General features: G+C 37.3%; 1 protein-coding gene across 2 annotated transcripts in view; it reads right to left on the bottom strand.

Annotated features, from left to right (window-relative positions):
• Window positions 1-22,455, bottom strand: part of LOC145662381 (uncharacterized) — a 174,644-nt gene that overhangs the window by 81,320 nt on the left and 70,869 nt on the right. For both annotated transcript variants that reach the window (XM_081727900.1, XM_081727901.1), the window contains exons 5-6: window positions 20,968-21,063; window positions 16,105-16,167 (exon numbers count right to left, since the gene is read on the bottom strand). In XM_081727900.1, the coding sequence (XP_081584026.1) occupies window positions 16,105-16,167; window positions 20,968-21,063 (159 nt within the window). The remainder of the gene's footprint in view (window positions 1-16,104; window positions 16,168-20,967; window positions 21,064-22,455) is intronic.

Here is a 22,455-nt window from a genome sequence, read left to right as displayed (position 1 = left end):
CGTACCTATTTTTTAGTAAGTCTCTTCTTTGCTTTAGGTAAATGACTTTGAATAAATATTCATAATAATAGCAATTATGCATATTTGTAACTTAAATTTAACGTGGTGTTTTAGTGATTACACAAATTACAATTATGAGCATACTTTATGGAAATGCTCTCACATAGGGTACCCGAGAACCTTTACAAACTATGAAAAACTGATTTTTCAAGTTTTTGGTGAGAAAAATACTGTGAAATGAGAAACCATAACCTTTTCCATATTGTACAGGGGTATTTTCCTGCGAATAGAAGTTTCTTTTGGAATGCATTCAGAAATTAACACTTGCAAGAATACTCTCTTAGTACAAGTATATTTTAGGCACACACTAATTTCCCCCCACCTCGGACTGTTTCAATTTTCTCACTGACAAACACTTTACCATTTTATATCATAAAGGTCAGATCCACCGTTATTGTAACACAGTGTTGCTTGAGCGATTGACTAGAAATTCAAACTCCGATTAATGACAATTTCACAGTCTTGTTTTATTTAAAGTGTAAACTCTTTAGTCAGTACAAAAGAGGCCGTGTATCGTGTTCAGAGTTGATGACGATGGATTTTGGTTAGTGAGAATAGGTCACAGTGGATGATAGTTGTTCATGGTGGGTGGTGGGTTATAGTGGGTCACGGTGGGTCATGGTGGGTCGTGGTCAGAGTGGGTCACGGTGGGTCGTGGGTCAAGTTTTCATTGACCCACGGCAACTCTGCTACCAGGAAAGAACAAGGAACAGTAAAAATACCTGAGGTTGAGAAAGAGCAGTGGTGCCAGACAAGATAGTGCAGTCCATGGTTTTGTGGGCAGACTACTTATAAATCCATGACTGCTTATACACTACCAAAATTTTTATTCCATTCTTCTCCCTAATCTTCTCTCGTCATTTGCTCTACGTGCTTCTCTCTGCCATTTCTCTCATTCTAAAATCATACTCTTATGTCATACATCGGCCAAGTACAAAGAATTGGTACCAGAAGACAATGTTCTATCCAGTGTTAACAATAGGGATAGGTCTCTAAACATAAGGATATTTAGACATTTTTTAAGAAACCCGAGAGACAGAGTTCGTAAATTAGTAGGAAACATAGGGATTAAAAACATATTTTAATGATCGAAAGTAAAATGCAATTAACCGTCATTTCACCGTGTTCCACGGAATCCTATAAAACTATTAGTGAATCACAGTTAACAACCCTTTATTCGATCGATTTTAATTCTAATTTCCGAAAAGAAGGAAGAAATATACGTAGAATTTTGGAACTTTTGATATAACGGATTAATATATATATATATATCTACAACCAAAATATTTTAAAGGTTCGCTTGTTCTTCAGGAAATTCGGATTCATTAATACAGGGAAAGAAGTCTATCTGAAACACAAGACTGCCTTTCAGTGTTTCCAGGAAACACAATGAGTAGTAAAAAAACCATCAACATGTACAGGGTGTCTCAAAAGTCCCCAGACTTCCAAAAATACAATATTGAAAGAAAATTCCTTGGTATTGTAACACCTCACTTTTCATGGGTTACGTTTGTTTATCAGTATGAATATGAAAAATGTACTATTAGTATTTGTTTGGGTCGCCATGTTGCTTCACAACAACAATTCATTTAATAGTTTGTTTTCAAAATAATCCTTCAACTAGGTAATATAGGACCAGAACGCTTCTAACGTATCTCACATATATCAGGTATCCAGATTCTTGTACAGTTGGTGCAGATAAAGTAAACAGAGTATACTAATATGACATTACAGCAGATTCGAAATTAAAATATCAAGCAAAATAATTATTGATTAAATAAACAGTCAAAGACTTTAATATTTCAGGAAAGAAAATTTTATAACACAACTTGTATATATTCCAATTTAGGCGAGACGATACAATCTGTAGTTTTAGCAGCGAACTTACAGCAATGTGTCTAGAAGCATTCATACTTTCATATGCACATTTAGTTTCAATGTAGGCAGTGGTGCCCACCTCCCCTCATGTCCATGACGCACCCCCCCTCAACTGTCTATCCGTAGGTGTTCTTCCATGAAAAAAATCTTTTCGATTAATTTTTACACCCCTCAAACGTATGTATTTATAGATTTTTAACCCCCCCAAACATTTCAATGACGCAGTTTGCGTCATAGCCCCCCCTTGTGGGCACCCCTGATGTAGGGACAAATTATTAAATTACAACAGAGCGCAATTGTCAACTAATCGGGTACTTTCTTATTCTTCATAAACTTCATAAAACAATTATTGTCGACATTAAATTTCTACATATATATATTTTATACATTATATTCTGCATTTATTTAGCGTCGTATTAATTATAATCTTCCCCTGTTGATGGTACAACTCTGAAACACTAATATTCCGTTGAAACTTCTACTATTCCGACATTTGCTTGATATATATTTAATGATCAGGTAGCTGCTACAAATAAGCCTAACTAGGAAACAAGTCTTCAGTTTTGGTATTTCAATGCTCCTGATATTTATTTCATTTACATAGTATAGATATCAAACTAATTTTGCTTAATATAGTCTTATAAGTTATAGATTTCTTTTTGGTAAATTAAATTTTAGGCATAAATCTTAGCGACATATAGGGATTAGGGACAAAAGCTACTTAGAACGACATTTCTATTAATCCCAGCTACTCAATTTATATTAAAACCTTATTCTTTCGTAACACAATTCACTAAAATTAGGTCTAGTACTTTCCTATATTTAGTTGCAGATTATGTAGTCTTGACATAACAAATACATTTTTTATTGATAGTGTCACAATTTACTTTTCATTCCAAACTAACAATTTTTCGTTCTTTTTCTTCAAAACTTCAGTACTTAGAAACCAGAGAAATGGCATTCACGGAGATGACAAAGCTTCTGTACAAAGCACCTAGAACTAACTTACAACTTGCATATATTCTGTAACTGTACCAAATAATAAACAATGTAATAGTAATAATAAAATGGAATATTATAACACATAGACTGGCATAATTGGTTGCTGAAATTCAGCAATAACAATATTTCATGACACTTTAAATAGGTTAATATAAAGAATAAGGGCACACACAGACAAGACCACATAATTCCTGTAATGGATCAAAGTGGTCCATTACAGTATGACACTTTGTTTTCTAACAGTTTCATCAAGCAAAAGTCCTAGAGAAGGTTGGGTTGGAATGGAAAGATCGAAGACTCATAAGAAACTTCTATATGAACTAACAAGTTAGTGTGAGAACAGGGGAAGAAATGACAGAGAAGACTGCAATGGAAGGGGAGTACGACAGGGATGATGTATCTCGCTGACATTATTTAATATCTATCTGGAAGAGATAGTGAAAAAGGACATACATAATCAAGACAGCATTTCAGTAGGAGGTAGAATGATTAGATGTATACGGTTTGCATATGATATGGAACTTGTTGCGGAATCTGAAGAGACAAATCAATTATATATTAGAAAACTTGAGGAAGGGCTGTGAAAAATATGGGATGAAAATAAATATTAGTAAGACAAAAGCCATGGTGATTGGAACGAAGCGGCCGGTGTCAAATATACAAGTAGGAGGGAAGAAAATAGAACACGTGACTACTTTCTGATACCTCGGTAGTATTATTAGTAATTATATCAAATGTGAACGTGAAATAAAAGCAAGGATAAAAATGGCAAAAGGAGCCTTGAGGGGAAAGAAAATACTATTTTGTAGGACCTTGAATAAAGAGGTAAGGAAAAGACACATAATATGCTTCGTGTGGAGTATTGTTCTGTATGAGTCAGAAACATGGATATTACTCAAAAATGATGAAAAACGACTTTCGAAATGTGAGCGTAGAGAAAAATGGAGAGACATAGCTGGGTCGAGAAGAAACCGAATGAAAGGGTGTTAGAAATGGTGGGGGAGAAATGAACAATTTTATATATTATTAAGAAGAGGAAGAGAAACTGATTGGGACATTGGCAGAGATGGAGTGGGTCAGTGGGTTGGTGGGCTAGTGGGTCAAGTGGCTCAAGTTTTCTGAGTGGGTCGGTGGGTCGTGGGTCAACATCATGTGACCCACTGTGACTCACCACCCACTGTGACCCACTGCGACCCACCACCCACCATGACCCACTGCCACCCACCGACTCAGTATGATTTACCGACCCACTCTGTCCACTGCATTGTAGACAGTATCTTCTGAAGACTGGTAAATTTGTCTTTGTTTCACTTTTAAGACCTCCATTTCCCTTCATTTTCCATTTGTTTCTGTCTACTTGCCTGAGGTGAGTATATCTAACCAAGTGAGAAAATGAACTTCAGTCACTTTTGGATACCGGTATTGATATTTTTAATTGTAATAATAGCAATAGCACTTTTACTACTACTACTACTACTTGGCTTTTGAGACCTGTGAGTCTTTAGATGAGCTAACTACTGGAAAAAATACATTTTTGAATCACTGTAATATGTAAATTATTATATAAAAAATTGAATGTAGTGCCTGATCATCACGGTCAAATTGCAAAGTCAAATGAAATTACTTTTGGTATATTGTTAGGACTTAATCCTAACTGGGATGTTATATTGCTTACATTATAATGTATAATATCCTAAGGAGGTAGTGAGGATCCGAATTTTTTCGAAAAAAAAAATAGCATCTCGCACGCCGTTAAACTTACGGAGCTGAAATTCAGTGTATTAACTCTTTATTGAAAATAAACAGAATGTATCTTAGCATTTTTTAAAATTCTCTTTTATGGGGGGGGGGCACTTTCTATATATGGAAAATTGGTAGTGAGTTGGTTTGTAAAAATGATCGAAAGCGATCGATGTTATTTAAGAAAAAAACTCAGAATCAAAAAATACAGTGCATGGCTTCATATATCCATTGCTTTATAATTGCTGAAGCTTATGTTTATTATATGGAGCGCTTACAGCACAGGACAATCAACCCATAAAGTTATGAGAAAATAGACATAAAATTTGTACTGTAAGCTTAGTTACACGGAAATTTTAAGTTTGGATTGTACGCATAATTATATGGAAAATTTTACACTCTTTTTTCCTTTACGTTAGTCTACTTACCTTGATTTGGAACTTTCGAATTTCATCCCTTTTTCCACTGAAAAGTATCGATAATTCAACAAGGAAATAATTATACCATGATAATTTAATTGAAATTCCTCGTAATTTGGCACATGGCAAACATCAGTGTGGTAATTGAAGGGGAAGAAGGAGGGAAATTCCCATTCACCTCTGAACACTTTCCAGGAACCTCGTTCCCTTTCGCTTTCTAGACGGGGGAGGGAACTTGGTAATGGCATCAAACCTTCATGTATAATTACAAAAATTAAATTTATAAACAAATAAGAAATCATCAGTTTATCAGGCTTTAATTGATAATTTATTCACAAGATTCCCTACCGAAGGTGTGGTAGATGAAGTTTCTATTCTCCATGAGTCGACATTGCCAACTGACATGGGAAAGATATTGTATGGTGATAGAGAGATGATACTTCTTGCTGAGTATTTCAAAACTGACCAAGTAAAATCGTTATCAGACTTAAGTCTAACAAGCAGATTGTCGATGAGAAGTTGCAGAAATCGGGTAGAAGTATTATCAATTTCCACGACAGAGTGCGAACGAGGATTTCTCCTTACGAATTTACAGATGACTGATATTAGATATAGATTAAGTGCTCAAACATCGTCTCACTTGTTAATCAATCTTAATGGCCCACCGCTAGACATGCTCAAAGTAGACAAGCTAGTTATTTCTTGGCTGAAGGATGGACATCATTCTACTGCGGATTATTTACCACGAAAAAGTTACCAACAGGAAATAAACCCGATTTCAGATTTGTTTTAAGGTGGAAAATTACGAGTTATGGAATATGTATATTTGTATTACTAATGGCTTATTTGTGTTATTCAACTTCGTACCTATTTTTTAGTAAGTCTCTTCTTTGCTTTAGGTAAATGACTTTGAATAAATATTCATAATAATAGCAATTATGCATATTTGTAACTTAAATTTAACGTGGTGTTTTAGTGATTACACAAATTACAATTATGAGCATACTTTATGGAAATGCTCTCACATAGGGTACCCGAGCACCTTTATAAACTACGAAAAACTGATTTTTCAAGTTTTTGGTGAGAAAAATACTGTGAAATGAGAAACCATAACCTTTTCCATATTGTACAGGGGTATTTTCCTGCGAATAGAAGTTTCTTTTGGAATGCGTTCAGAAATTAACACTTGCAAGAATACTCTCTTAGTACAAGTATATTTTAGGCACACACTAATTTCCCCCCACCTCGGACTGTTTCAATTTTCTCACTGACAAACACTCTACCATTTTATATCGTCAAGGTCAGATCCACCGTTATTGTAACAGGTGTTGCTTGAGCGATAGACTAGAAATTCAAACTCCGATTAGTGACAATTTCACAGTCTTGTTTTATTACAAGTGTAAACTCTTTAGTCAGTACAGAAGAGGCTGTGAATCGTGTTCAGAGTTGATGACGATGGGTTTTGGTGAGTCAGAGTAAGTCACAGTGGATGAGATTGGTTCATGGTGGGTGGTGTGTCACGGTGTGACACGGTGGGTGGTGGGTCACAGTGGGTCACGGTGGGTGGTGGGTCAGTGGGTTGTGGGTCACGGTGGGTGGTATGTCAGTGGGTCGTGGGTCAAGTTTTCATTGACCCACGCCAACTCTGGACATTGGCTGTGAAGGAACTGTTTCATGAGGGACGTGCTACAAGGTATGGTAGCAGGAAAGAGAGGGAGGGGGCGAAGTAGACTACAATTAATGGACGATATCAAAGCAGAAAAGTCATATGCGAAAATGAAGAAGTTAGCGGAAGAACTTGGAGCATACAAGCTTCTCAATTATGGCAAGTGATCTGACAATAATGGCAGAACACATATGATGATGATGATGATGATTAAACAAACCTGTAGAGATAATAGCGTACTTTTAATCTCTTCCTAACAACACTAATTTATCGAATTGCAGGAAATGTTTGGATAAACTACATCAGACACAACTTACATTATTTTTACATCAAACTTAATTAAAGATTTAATAAAACTTCTACATTTTAGAGCGAATGTTCATCTACGGAAGTTGTGAATATTTTTTTAAACTAAACTTCAGAAATGACTAACAAATTAATGAAAAGCAAAGTTACAATTGAAATGACACATCTGCAAAAGTTCGTTGTTACCTCCTACTCCAGGGAAATGCTAAATAACGTGATACGTTCATTGAAACTTACCTCAATCATATTGTGTGTGATACTCTGATGCTTGTTACTGTATGATGAAACATGAACTTTGTCGGTTAACTTCTATTTTCCATTTGAGTGATCTATTTCTACAAATACGCATTGTTTCAATAACAGTAGCTGTTGTAATGTGTAAGAGATGGTAGGTGATTTATTTGTCCTGCGGTGTTACAGTTTCCATGAGTTTAATAGTATAATGGAACAGGTTACAATACGAAGTATTTCACAACTGACATCTGAAAAGTTTAATCACACATAACTGTTCCATTGATTGAAATTGTAGTGGAACATTTATTTACACAAATCACAGCTTCCATTACTGTTTACGTTTACAAAGAAGTGCTATTGAATAAAACATTTATACAAGTGAATAGGATCGACGTGTATTCACACTCACATGTCAGTGACGTATGACAGAGAAGCGTTCAAATTGCAACAAATTACTATGTATGATACTTCAGCAGTACACATACTAAGAAATAACAGTTCACTTCTTCCAATTAAAGATTCAAATGTCAGAATTAGGGGGCGCGGTGGTTCAGTGGTAGAGCGTTCACCTCCGTTGCTTGGGGTCCCTGGTTCGATCTCAGTTCTCGACGTGTGATCTTTATGGTGGACAAACATCATGCTTGTAGGTTTTCTCGGGGTTCTTCCGTTTCCTCCCACTTTCTTCATTCCACCATTTCACTCATTTCTCATCTTCACCGTCTTCTTTAGTCTAATCGGTATAATCGTGGGACGTAAAACTTAAATATTTCATTTCATTTTTCCAATAAATCAGACTCTTCACAGATAATCCATCTAATAATATACAGCGTGTCCCAAAAGTAATGGTAAAACTGAAATAATAGATCCTTGTACCAAACCAAGGTAAAAGTTTCTCTGACAAATAGTTCAGAAATGGACAGGGGCGAAGCTAGACATCTCCGAAAATGTGGGGGAAAGGGATTCTATACCTGCCTACCATGGTGATCATAGGAGCTAGGAAAGTAGTATATAGGTATTTACGAAGAAACCATATCTGTTTTACCTGGGAATCATATGCTCAAATCCAAGACATACACTGAGAAAAAAATGTAGGCGGCGTACTTAAAAAGATAGGTTACATGCGTAATTCTTGTAGTTTTTGGACTTAACGTACAGCAGACGTATAACTGGAAATGCATGTTTTATAATACTTTCTGTATAAGTGTTCCATTTATAGGTACTTTCTGTATGAAACAATGTAGGCGGTTAGGATCTCACATTCAAATGGACGTATATAACTTATAGCTGACGAAGGTAACATAAGTATATGCATGTGATATACGGAAAACTGTTAGATGTCAGACATCCTGCAACGGCATGATGTAACATCTAAGGGCAGTGCCTATGTAGCATATGGATAACGTATGCTCCGTACTGATTTTTATAGTAAGCAAGATGATACCGTATATTTGTACAATATACCACTGTCCTGAGAACGGACTTTTCTCTGTGTAATCGGCATAACCGTACGACGTAAAACTAAAAGATTTCATTTCATTTTTTTTTCAAATGTCAGAATTGTTTACAGATAAACTGGGATATAGATGTTTTTGCAATATTATACAGGGGGATCCTTTCAGTACCACAAACAAGAAAATACAAGTACATACTTAAGCAACTTATGAACGTATAATTATGAAATTGGCGTCAAAGGAACGCGGGGCACAAAGGCGCAAAAAGGACCATGTGTTGTTGACAAAGATTGGTACCATTTCGTGCACTGCAGCGACAGGATATTCTAAACTGCTCTGTCCAGTGTTTCTTTCAAACACTTTTTTGGGGGGGGGGGACACTGCCCCCTGGACTCTGAGAGTGCCCCCGGAGGAGATCATAATAATACGTCTATAATACAATAATAAATAGAATAATACGATATGAAAATAGTATGTGCCCCTCGAAATACTGAGTGTGCATCCCCGAAACAGATGTCTGAAACTGGCTCAGTCATTGTGTTGTAGTACTGTAAAGTAGACGTGGGGCCGCATTGGTTCAGTGGTAGAGCGTTCACCTCTGGTAATTGGGGTCCCTAGTTCGATCCCCGTTCGCGCCAAGTGAACCTTGTGGTGGACAAGTATCGTGTTCGTGGGTTTCCTTGGGGTTCTTCTGTTTTCTCCCACTTTATTCATTCCATGATTTCACTCATTTCTCATCATCAACGTCTCCTTTAACCTAACCGGCATAACCACGAGACGTAAAACTGAAAGATTTCATTGTAAAGTAGACGTCCATAGCTATTATTTGACAGGTATCTTTAAAGAGTGTCAGGCCGCATTTTTAAAGGAAATATTGTGGTATGAAGACACCAGCGAGCAAACCATTTAATGTTGGGATATTGCAGGCTACGATCACAAACATGAAGCACTGCGTTCAGGTCTGCCTGGCAATGGCGGCTTTCATGTAATATGAAACCAGGCAACTGGCTAGGGCCAAGTGCACATAACAGCTCTCCGCTTCACAGTAACACTCTTGCTTTTTTCTTTCAAAAAATAAAAGCGGTCGGAGACGAGTTATAGGACTTTTCATATTTATAGGTTATAGACTTCAAAACAGATGTTATTCGATTCTACCCTCTTACTTATTCTACACACTAAATGTCAACTTGCGCAAATGAAGAGATCCCAAATTATGGGAGATCAAAATTTTGCTAAAATTGTAGAGGGCCATAGGACTTTTGCGCAAGTTAAAATTTGGTGTGTAGACTCAATAAGACGTGTAGAATCGAACAACATTAATTTTAAAGTCAAAATATCAGAAGTCCTATAACCCGTCTCCGAGCAGAGAAAAACATTTCCGGACAACAAATCGTGCGTCATTCAATAAAATTTCGAAGCTTAAAATATCCCAAATAGTCAAACCTATTAGAATTCTATAAGTAGCACATCAGAGCATATCAGCAGAGGAGCACATCCCTATAAGGAGCACATCATTCAGAATAGCAATACATGAGCCATAAATAAAGATACTGTCATTATTCTCTCATGACTCCTGTTATATTTAAATTCATTCTATAGTATTTCTGTAGATCAGCGCCAATCAGAGGAATACTTTGTGACGTCAGGAAATTGATATTAAAACTTTAGCTATCTATTGGGACTGTAAGGTTGTAGTTAAATTAACCCACACGTTTCGTGAAGATATATTACGTCGTTATTGTTTATTTACTATAAGCTATCAGATACATCCTCAGAGGCCACTTTACACTAGTAATCAACAGATGAAAACATTGGAAAAGGAATTGAAGGAAGGTCTCCAGAGCCTTAGATCAAGGTACTAACCTAGCATTTGCCCAGTATAACTGAGGAACAACCCTGGAAAATCCTCACTCAGGAAGGCTGGTCTCCAAATTCGAACCCGGTATTATCCAATTGCGAAGCAAGAATCCTAAAAAGTAGCCTGACAGCTCGCTCCGTATTATTATTATTATTATTATTTAATTAACGTAATGTTTTAAAATTGGTGCAAATTAAACCGTACTTTCTTTATTGCTGATGTTATAGTTAATAAATGCCTACATGAGACATCCGTCCCCCCATCAAGAAAGAATACTAGAACTGGAATTCAGGAAGCGGGGGTGAAGAGATTAATAAGGATGAGGAAACTATGTACGATGCAAAAACTGAGTAATTAAGACTTCATTTCAAATATATTCACTTACATACGTCAATTAATATTTCTCTGATACAGTGCACTCTTACTTTCTATAGTGACAGGAAAATGGCCCGCTTTTGTAAACTAACACACTAAGCACGTGCGTATAGGCGCAATGCCCGTGCAAAGAAACATAGGTAAAACTAGAAAAAAAATAGGGAAAGCGAGGGGTAATGATAAACCGCCCTTCAACTTAAAAAAAGAAAAAAAAAGAAACTAAAAATAACTAAACTTAGAGCTACGAAAGACGCGAGACGAATTTTATTGAAAAGATTGTTTTTCCTTAGTGATTAGTTGTGCTAACTATGAACATGAATTAAAAAGAAAACAAGTAGCTAGCTCTGGGTTTCGCAAACCAGTTGAAAAGGAAATATTGGATAAAATTTAATAATAAAGAAGGCATTTATGATAATTAAAACAAACTAAATTCTTGGCACGACAGTCCTTTGGTTCCTACCAGCGGGCTCACGTTCAAAGTGGGGATGTGTAGTCAACGCATCGACACCCGAAGTCCCTAATGCCGGCTTTCTAGACTGCAGTCCGCTACCTCTTACTTAAGATAACTCCTCAATTGTCCTCATGATGCTGGGTCAACATCGAAATTGTTGAGTGCCTCTCCGGAAATTGAACCCATGACCACGGGCACCAAAGGCCAGGGGCGGATCCAGCACCGACTTCTGGGGGGGCGATGGGTTGTCATACTGCTACTTTTAAGGGCTTCAAACTTTGGGATGGGTTGTCATACTGCTACTTTTAAGGGCTGCAAACTTTGGGATGGGTTTTATTTTTATATATAAAATAAGAAAGTTTCCTCTTCTGTGGGGGAAAGGCAATTGCCCCGATCGCCCCCCCTGGAACCGCCACTGCCGAAGGCATGCTCTCCGTCTTCTATAGACGAAAAGCTACAGTTACCCACATTATCTAATACAGAAATAAGTTCTGATTCTCTAATAGCTGCTAATGGTGATAGTCAAAGTTCACCGAAGCATGATCCCAAACCCAAACTGAGATATTGATATCACTGGAACGCCTGAAAAGTCATTGTGGGTAAGTGAATTGCCACTTGTCAGGATGAAGGGCGATGGTGATGTGAAATGCGGGACTGTCAGAGGTACCGGTACTACTTATGATAATTGGATTTATAATATTCTATGTTGCCATAAACCCTCTTCAAGAACATAACTGTTAATCTTAGCTTTGAAAATGTTACATAAGGAGTTTTATTGCTATCATTAGGTTGCATTAGGAATTATCGGATTTATTTTAACGCTTAACTTCTACATCTATTCTGATTTACGAATATTTAAATCGCGATTATCTCCTTAAGGTCAGTTAGTGATATTTTAAATCATGAAATGAAATGAAATCTTTAAGTTTAATGTCCTGCAGTTATGTCGGTAAGGCTAAAGGAGACGGTGATAATGAGAAATGAGTGAAATGGTGGAATGAAGGAAGTGGAAGGTAACGGGAGAACAACGAGAAAACCCACGATCACGATGTTTGTCCACCACAAAGTCCACACGGCGCGAGCTGGGATCGACCCCAAGCACCGGAGGTGAACGCTCTACCACTGAGCCACCGCGCCCCTATTTTAAATCATTTCGAACCAATTTTATATATGGTTAGCCTTGTTATATGGGAATAATTGAGACCAGAAGCAGTCTATAGGTTAAGTCCAAAAGAATCTTGGCCGACCTCCTGATAAACCACGTCTTTCAGAAAGGTGAATTGTGGCAATCCGATACCCACATGAGGAAATCTTCGGTTCAGTGTGAAAGCTTCCATAAGAACCAGCACTCTTATCAGTGAAATGTGCTTTGCTAATTTTTATTCAATGTGAAAGTACCTTGCTAAAAAAGAAAAGGCATTTATTTCAAACAAGTCGCCATTACAGTTTTCGTATTTAAAAACAACACTCATAAAAAGTCATGTTAAAGCGCGACTTGTCCCTGAAAAAGAATATTTATCTGTTTTTAGTTTCTCGTGTTTCCCAAAGTACATGCGGAATTAGTGCAAGTGCCTTCCGCTCGCATTACCTAGGTACAAACGGCTACGATTTTGGTACTTGTTTCGGTTTCCAGATCTCAAATATTTATCTTTCAGCCTGATTCTATGTATGAATCCGAAATTTCAAATCTAGATAAGTGGCACCAAACTTCATAGTTTATTCTCGGTGCTCATATTGTGATTTACTAAATAATTATTAAATCTAATTGTAAGGTATACATTTGATATTTTGAGCAGACTGAGCAAGATAAATATACGTAAAAACTAGTCAATACTTATCTTAACTGTTTATGTTTTCTTAACTGTCAATGTAATAGGTGTATTGAGGAATTTTAAATATTGGAGTTTTGTATTCCGGTTTCAAATATAAATATGTGTGTATTTTATCTCGTTCCTGCAACCGGGTGGACCTAGATTCGACGTTCGAACTCTCTTCCGGATCAAATCAGATTATTTTTTAGTAAGGCAAGCATTTGATCGTTAGTGTAGAATGAAGGAGACAAATAGACTTGTCAATATTTGTCTTAATTTTATGTTTTCTTCTTCACTGTCAGGACTTCGTGAAATTACTTTCGGCGAATTTTTTATATTCAAATTTATCACAATTTGGGTGGAATGTTGGTTTGGATAAGAATCAAGATCTGAGATCCGAATTTCGAACCCAGATCCGAATTTCGAATCCAGATCCGAGATCCGGATCCAGATCCGAAATCCGAGACCCAACCAGATCCGGATCTTCGGATCCGACCAGATCTGGATCCGGCCATCCCTAGTTTAAAGTAGAATCCGATCTGACTGTAGTACTTCAAATTTTAATATTTTCCAGTGGGAATTCGAATTCAAGGCCAAAGATTCGCACGCTAGCCAATAAGCTTCACAGAATCTGTTGGTTTAATTTCGAGAAACACTGAAACGTGGAAGAACTATCCAGTGCAATTCTGAGATTCAAATTCAGGCAGAAGAGCAGCGTTGGAAATTATTGTATAAAGACTATTTATTAGCTAGTATTCAATTTTTCATAGCATTAAAGTGTAATCTTGGAAGAAATATTCAAAATGAATTTACAGAATTAATGACAAGCAAAACTTTAAGGAAAGTTGTTAGAAACCAAGTCTTAGTTTATTAGTCTTCATTGTACACTCATGTCCAAAATGATTGTCGCATATCTATAACTGTCTTTTATTAAGAATATAATTCGATAAGGGTACTTTTAATACTGATACTATGTGTATAATCTGGAAATGTATATTTGTGATAAATTTCATAGGAAAAGACTTATAAATACGAAAATTAGAATGAGTAAAATAAAATGTTGCTAAATGGACAAGAAAATTTTACTTTCGTTGTATCGTTCTTATTTACTGCTCTTTTGACATAAATTTGCCACATACATGTCTTTGTCGATTATACACATAGTAACATTATAAGAAATACAGGTCAAAATCGTTATCAAATTATATTCCTACAACAACATATTTATAGTCATGCGACAATAATTTCGGACATGAGTGTACATGATATATTCCTTATGTTAAGCTACTCTCAGTAATATCGCCATTTGTAAACAAAGCTACTGGTAAAATCGAGAATAATTCTAGATTTTTGAAAACAATATCTCGACCGGTTATATTCTGTTGTCAAAACTTTTAGTTCTTAATGTTGTGACATGCAACTGGCGAAAAGCCCCGCCGGGATCCCTACAATAATATACCCTGAATAGTTCCTAAGTAATCACAATGTAATAAGTTCTTATTTTCAAGGGAATGTTTGTTTGTGATATTTATGAATTTACCCTCGAAATTACTCTTTTGATCAGTTTAGAATTGATAGATACTTTTTTTTTTTATCTTCCGGCATAAGTACATATAAAGGAACTTATAGTTTCAATCCAGGTTTATATATATCCTTATATATATATATATCCTTATATATATATATCCTTATGTTTATATATATATATATATAGGGTGTCCCAGGAGGAAGGTGCAATATTTTGGGAAATGGTAGTTTGAGTGATTTTAAGCAAAAAAGTTCATTTGAACATAGGTCCTAATTTCAACGGTTTGAGACCTACAGGTTGTGAACCATTTTTACTTTATATTGTGTATTCCTCACACTGTAGTTATTCTACAGAAATGCCACATAGCGGACTTGAAAGATGATGGAATGACCTTTCCAACGATATGCAATATGTGACAGCAGTTTCTTTGGAAGAGAAGTTATTGAGGAATATTTGGAATCACCATCCAATTTCTTTAAATAACCTTAACTTTCTCAAATTCCCGTCAACAGCTTCCCTTCCAAAGACAACACTATCACATGCTGCGTACCGTTGGAAATTTCATTCCATCACCTTCCAAATCCGCTGTGTCTTATCCCTGTAAAATAGTTACAGGGTGAGCAATACGTGATATAAAGATCATTGCGGTTTAAAAATAGTTCACAACCTGTAGCTCTCAAACCGTTGAGATTAGGATATATGTTCATATGAACTTTTTTGCTTAGAACCACCCATACTACCATTTCCCAAAATATTGCCCTTTCCTCCTGGGACACCCTGTATGTATACAGTATATATATATATATATATATATATATATGTGTGTGTGTGTGTGTGTGGTGTGTGTGTGTGTGTGTGTGTGTGTGGTACCTTATTTCTTGATTTGACCATATTTGAACAAAATTTGGTGGCCAAAGTAGGACAGCAACTGTTCCACAGCTTTGCACGGCTAGAGCTTCTGAATTCAGTTCAACGAGTCTGTTCTGCTTGTTACTTAATATGGCGGTATCAAAGTATTCATTGGATTTGTACTAGAAACCACAGCAAAGTAAAATGACTCAGCTGTACATTGCTTTTTCCAGTACGAATAGTTTTAAGAGATGTAATTCCACATAATCTTGTTTTGCGCAATAACGCCTTCGTAGATTTTTCCTACTTTCTCTCCCACACAATATGATACCGTCTTTATCCCAACATTATCATAGTTGCAGTAATCTTCGCTCTTATTACCCTACAAACTTAACTTGTAAGTCTTCATTAACTTAGTTTTCTTTTATTGTTACTATTGCTATCAAAGTAATAAAATATTTTAAAATCGTACTTACATTTAAGACGGCAATGAAAACATCACAGGTAAAAAGCATCCCCACCACAGGATTAAACGGCGCCTGAAAGAAAACCAACACAAGCACGTCATTAATCGGCATTTGTTTATGCATAAATTTATACGAGGTGTATTTGAAAGTAAACTATAGAGATATACTGTAATTTACCTCTTTGCTAGACCAATTAAATGATAATTTCGCAGGCAATAGCTCTATCAATCTTATGCTTGGTTCTTTCTTCTCCTTATTTTCTATGTGTTCTCTTGTGTTTTTACTATCTTAAATAAAAATACAGTAAACTATCGATTACGTGTACTATCCATTCTGGTTAAAAATCTCCTTAATTAAGTGACCTTTTGAAGAATCTAATTTCTTTTTAACGCCTTTATAAAAAGGTGACTTTCCTAAGACGTTGCATGTGGGCATCTACTGCGATCCTTCTACATGCTATGTGCAAAACACAACAACTTGCGACAAGAAACGACCCTATGTTATAAACGTCGCCAACACCTAGTGGCCCTCTTGCCGGTAAATGTCGATCGTCAATATAGCGACGCGTCGAAGGATGCTGCTAGTGTGCCACTGGCGGCAGGGTTTTGTCGAGTAGAAACGGATATCTAGAGTCGGGGAGTTGAAGTTACCACCGCGAGCACCGAGGACTTCACTTTTGCCTGTGCTTCTTCGTCGCGGAGAATCGCGAAGGGACGAACACGAACTATCAACAGTCATGTGCATGCGGTTATTTACATATTATTTTTTCCTGAGAAGTTTTTCCTAAAGTGAGCTCTGGGGGTCCGGGGGTCCCTGCCTCTACATCGTGAATTAAAAAAATTTCAGATGCGTGCGTATAATTGTATGAATTTAGATGAAATATAATAAATATACATGGTTTATTTTGTTATATAATTACATGGCCCACGATTTTATCTGACCTCAAACGGTTATCGTCGAATATACACGGTTAAAGAAGCATTCTGATTGACCAAATTAAAAAGATCTCAACGATTTATCCCTCTACAAGCGAGCTTTTTACCATCATCTTCTTGGCGAGGTCGGAAGAACACGTGCGTAGTAATCATAAAATTGGTTGTTGGCGCCCACCTCTGGGTACTTTATTTAAATGTTTTTTTTAGACTCCTTAATGTAAACAAATCACGCTTATAGGCGATTTAACATATTTTGGGGTGCAATTTTGTGGTTCATTGGATTTTCTGCCGCTGGGGGTATAATTTTCAGAACAAAAGTGGAGCCACTGCGGATCATCGCTGCGGCACCGCCAATTTTTGGCGAGAGATTGCTAGTTGCCCATTGGTTATCTACCAACGTTTACGGCGTAGTGGCGGACTTAACAAAATTAAAAACTGTAAATTTCGACTCTTTTACCTTAGGCGTGCCTTTCCACATTCATGTAACCATTTATGAATGAATAGTAAAATAAGTTTAAATCATTTTCTTAACAAAAATATCTACATTTTACATCAAACTTTTATTTTAAAATTCCATATATACATACTGTACAGTTCTGTCTCCTGTAATTAAGTTAGACATTATAAAATTTATCTGCAAATTTATTTAAATGTCCTTTTTATATATTTACCCTTTCTGTTCGTGTGCCCGTCTGTCCGTCTGAGAGACCAACCAAAACTCCTCTGTGCATGTGCTCATCCGTCCATCAGGAAAATAACCAAGACATCTTTATATATTTATCCTGTCTATCCGTGTGCCCATCCGTCCGTCCAGAAAATCAACCAAAACTCCTCTATATATTTATCTTGTCTGCCCGTGTGCCCATTCGTCCGTTCGGAAAATAACCAAAACTTCCTTATATATTTATCCTGTGTATCCGCATGCCCATCAGTCCGTCCGTAAGACGAACCAAAACTTCTTTATATTTTTACCCAGTCTGTCCGTGTGCCTGTCTGTTCGTCTGGGACACAAACCAAAACTCCTTTATAGATTTACTATGTTTTTGTACATGTTTGTCTGTCCATTCAGGAGACAAAAAATCAAGTAAGAATCACGTGTTGGGTCACCATCAATTTTGGCCAAGATGTAAAGAGTCAAAAGTTAGGAGTTTTATGGTTATGGATGGCCTCTGGAGTTCGCTTATGGATGTGATATTCAAACCGAAACTGGTAGAAAATCAGACGTTTCCGGTTGTTAAGGTTGCTGGCTATTAGAGTAAAAACCGTAATAGATAGCGAGAAGTGATTTTCTGCGATCAATTAAGAGTCTCAAGAATATATTCCATATGTACTGTAACCTCAGTCCTAAAACCGCTTCGTTTCACTATTATTATTTAAGAAAATATTACCCCCATACAATCCTTCACGTCTTGTACACTTGAAAATGCTATACAGGGGCGCACTCAGGGAGTTCAACGTTCTGAAACCCCCCCTTGAAACTTCGTAACTCAACATGCATTTTGTAGACTTTCTCAATAAAACTCTACTTGTTTAACAGGGAAACGATTGATATGGCATGAAAATTTGATCTTACACTTCGTCTGTACTCTTTCTCTTATAAGAAAAATATAGTACTACAGTATAACATTTTCCTAAAATTATAGCTAGAAGTTATTTTACAGTTACTTATCGACTTTTCGGGTACAGAATAATACCCGTTCAATACTACATAGTGGCTTGTAGTATTTTATCCCCTTCTCCATAGCTAAGACCCCACCCAACAAAGATTTCCCTCTCTACACCTTCTGCTTTGTTTATATTGTGTGAAACAAATTGAGGTTTCAGTGTTATGATTTAAACGGTTTTTAATTCAACTATAGTGAAATGTCTTTTACCTAGTCAAATTGCATTTGCATTATAATATACATATAACGGGCGTTCTAAAACTGGCGTCCATGAACAACAGAGTACTATTCTTCAGATCAAAATAAACATAACGCCATACCCTACAGAGCCTCCTTCAGCTGCTATAAGGGATCAAAATTTCACTATGTGGCAATGTAGTAGATTAACTTGGAACCATTAGTATTACTCTACGAATTCATCAAGCAGCTACTTCGATTTTTTTTTTTTTTTTTTTTTGCTAATAGGTGGTGCTTGTGTCAACGTCCATCGACTTTAGCTGCCATCTGGAAAGAATTGATGTAACTATTTGATACATTGGTAGATCTTCTCTGTGATTCTTTATCTGCAACGTTGCAACATAGTGAAATTCCGGTCTCCAGACGAGGATCCGAAAGGTATACAATTATATATATTGCTTTATTTTGACTCGTAGAATAGTGCTCAGTAGTCCGTGGGTACCATTTTCGTAACACCTGATATATACTGATGGTGATCAGAAAAATGGAAACACCTGAACGAAATTGCAACTTACCAGATTAATATGGTGTCGGGCCAACTTTCGCCTTCAGAACAGCCTTGATGCAACGTGGGATGGAGGCATAGAGGTCGTGAATTTTAGCAAGTGGAATTTTACACCATTCCTCGTGCAGGGTATCGGCCAGTTCTGTGAGAGAGGATGGAGGTGGAAATCGTCGCCGGAGTCGTGTTTCCAAGACGGACCACAGATGTTCAATTATATTGAGATCTGGGGATAGGGCGCGCCAGGGTAGGTGTTGAACTTCATCCCGATGTTCCTCAAACCACGCTCCAACAACGCCAGCTGTATGAATGGGTGCATTATCATCCTGGAAGATGGCGTCATTGTCCGGGAACAACATCCGGACCATAGGATGCAAGTGGTCTCCTAAAATTGCGACATAATCGTTGGTAGTGATTCGTCCGCTAAGTGTGACCACAGGACCCAATGAAAACCATGATATGGCGGCCCACAGCATCACCGAGACCCCGCCATGTTTCACAGTTGGGTGGAGACATTGCAGATCATAAGCTTCTTTGGGCGTTCTCCACACATAAACACGGCCCGTGGTTGGGAATAGGGTGAAGGATGACTCATCCGACCATATTACACGTTTCCAGTCCTCAACGGTCCAAGTTGCATGGTCACGGCACCATTTGCGTCGTGCGAAAGCGTTGTGGTCCCTTATGAGCGGTTTGGCCCGTGCAACACGACTCCGTAAGTTCATGTCATGTAATTCGCGGCGGACTGTGATTGTCGAAACAGGGTGAGGGAGGTGCTGATTGAGTTCCTCCGTCACTTGCTCCGCAGTGACACGACGGCTCTGCATGACAATGCGCTTTAATACCCGGCGTGACCTGTCACTCATGATTTTCTTCCGCCCACTGTTTCGCTTCCCCGATGTGGTTTTCCCGTGTGTTGTGTAGGCCATCATCACCTTCGACACTGTCCCACGCGACACACTTAACACAGTAGCCACTGCCGTCACACTCACTCCACATAATCGCGCACCAACAATTTGCCCTCTTTGAAAATCTGAGAGGTCTCCCATTTTACACTACCTCCATATGCTGCAGGCACTGGACACTGCTGTTCCACTGCGCCTGACGTAGTATGGAGACCGACCTAACACACCACCACTAGCGGTCCGGCGCTGCGGGCGCCATGACACTACTGCCAACCCATACATCTGACGTGTTGCCAACTACAGGTGTTTCCATTTTTCTGATCACCATCTGTATATATATATATATATATATAATTCCCTTTCATTTCAAAGAAAAAATAACATACATTCCTATAAGTTAATTGGCATAACATAACCATGGTGTAAGTATTCGACATTCTTAAGGTAAAATTCAAGCCACTATCTAAGTTTACGTTCAATGCAAGTACTTTATTATAGAGTGAACCTGAGTCAGAAGTATGAAAATCATTTTTACTAGTCATTTAGACGCAATGGAGCATCTATAGCTATTATAACAAATAGAACAAATTATATATCTACAAAATGATAACTTTCCAAATGAAACTTACCGATTGTAGAGTGAGAACATATATGACATACGTCATGTCGAGAAGAGTCGTGGATATCAAAGTTAAAATCCAAGGAAGAAGTAAAATCGGGACGTTCTGAAAGTAAATAAACAAAGGAAAAAATAAAAGCGTACATTCACAAGAGTACTTTTGAAACTAAAGGGAGGGACACCGTTAAAGGCTATTGAAGAGGATTCTCATTTCCTTTAAAAAAAAAAAAATGCTATTGGAATACGAAAGCCTTTCATCCCTTTCTTAACACAAACCCATTCAAAGGTTTTAAAGGACGAAACGAGAGATTCAAAGGCTATTCACAGGCTATTCGAACGAGAGAACGAAAAGAGATTGGGAATTTACGTCAAAAAGGACTGAGCTATGAGAGTGGCTCTTGACGTACAAGTAGAACATAATACGGGTTTGATAGCAATATTTGATTTACGTACAGAAGAGGGGAATTGAGGCGGTATATGGAAAAAGGGCATATATTGCTATATGCCCTTTTTCCGGAGATCATTTTATCGAATTCTCCAGTCTTTCAAGAATATGTGGTGAAATTTTCATCAAGATATTTAAAAAATTGAGGTTGGTACTCCTGTTTTTGTGTCGTGTGCAGAGCTGTATTTTGGCGGTAATAGATTCGTACTGCAGTCCATTGTGTTTCGTGGTGAATATATCTTGAACCTAAACATGAACGCCAGTAACAGCAATGATTCTAGTATTGCGGAAAGCAAAAAGAAGGGTAAGAAAATATATATTCAGCGAAGAAACAAGAAAAAAGAAGATATTAAGCGTAAGCATCTTCGAGGCGAAGAGTGTGTCAATGCTGGAGGGAAACGTATCAGCAGCAAAAATTTCAAGTACTGTTCTAACTGTTGTCTTAAATCATGTTGGAAACAGTTTTCTGTGGATACACAAAACAAAATATTTTCAGGATTTTACAATCAACAGGAGAAATCATGCCAGGACTCATTTTTAGCTAACTGTATGGAACAAAGCAAAACGTCGTCTCGAAAGAGGACTGTGAATCCCAAGAAGGAACGTTTGCACACTTAGTCGTATTCGTTGTGTGTTAACGGAAGAAAAATGCCGGTATGTCAGCAGTTCATACTAAAATTGTTACTAGTGTCCGTGAAGCGGCTGCGTGTTATTCAAAGTAAACTACTGGCAAATGCAGACTCAAGGGAAGTAAGGGGGTCTCACGCAAATAGGCCTCACAAACTGCAAAACAATGTGTTGGAGCTAATGGCAGAACATTTAAATACTATACCCAGTGACTGCAGTCATTATTGCTCGCATAAGACTAATCTAAAATACTTTGAGAATCCTAATCTATCGATAAAGAAACTTCATGAGCTTTTCCGCGAGTATTACAAAGAGAAATCTGGCACTAATCTGCGTATGAACTACAAAACATATTTCCGCTACTTTTCCACTGAATTTTCATATGCCTTTGTTAGACCCAAAACCGACACTTGTGATTACTGTGCT

The sequence above is a fragment of the Thermobia domestica genome, chromosome 10 (assembly GCF_964235325.1).
Source record: "Thermobia domestica chromosome 10, izTheDome1.hap1.1, whole genome shotgun sequence".
Classification (NCBI taxonomy): Eukaryota; Metazoa; Arthropoda; class Insecta; order Zygentoma; family Lepismatidae; genus Thermobia; species Thermobia domestica.
Note: the sequence above shows the minus strand (reverse complement) of the source record. Positions and strands in the feature narration are given on the sequence as shown.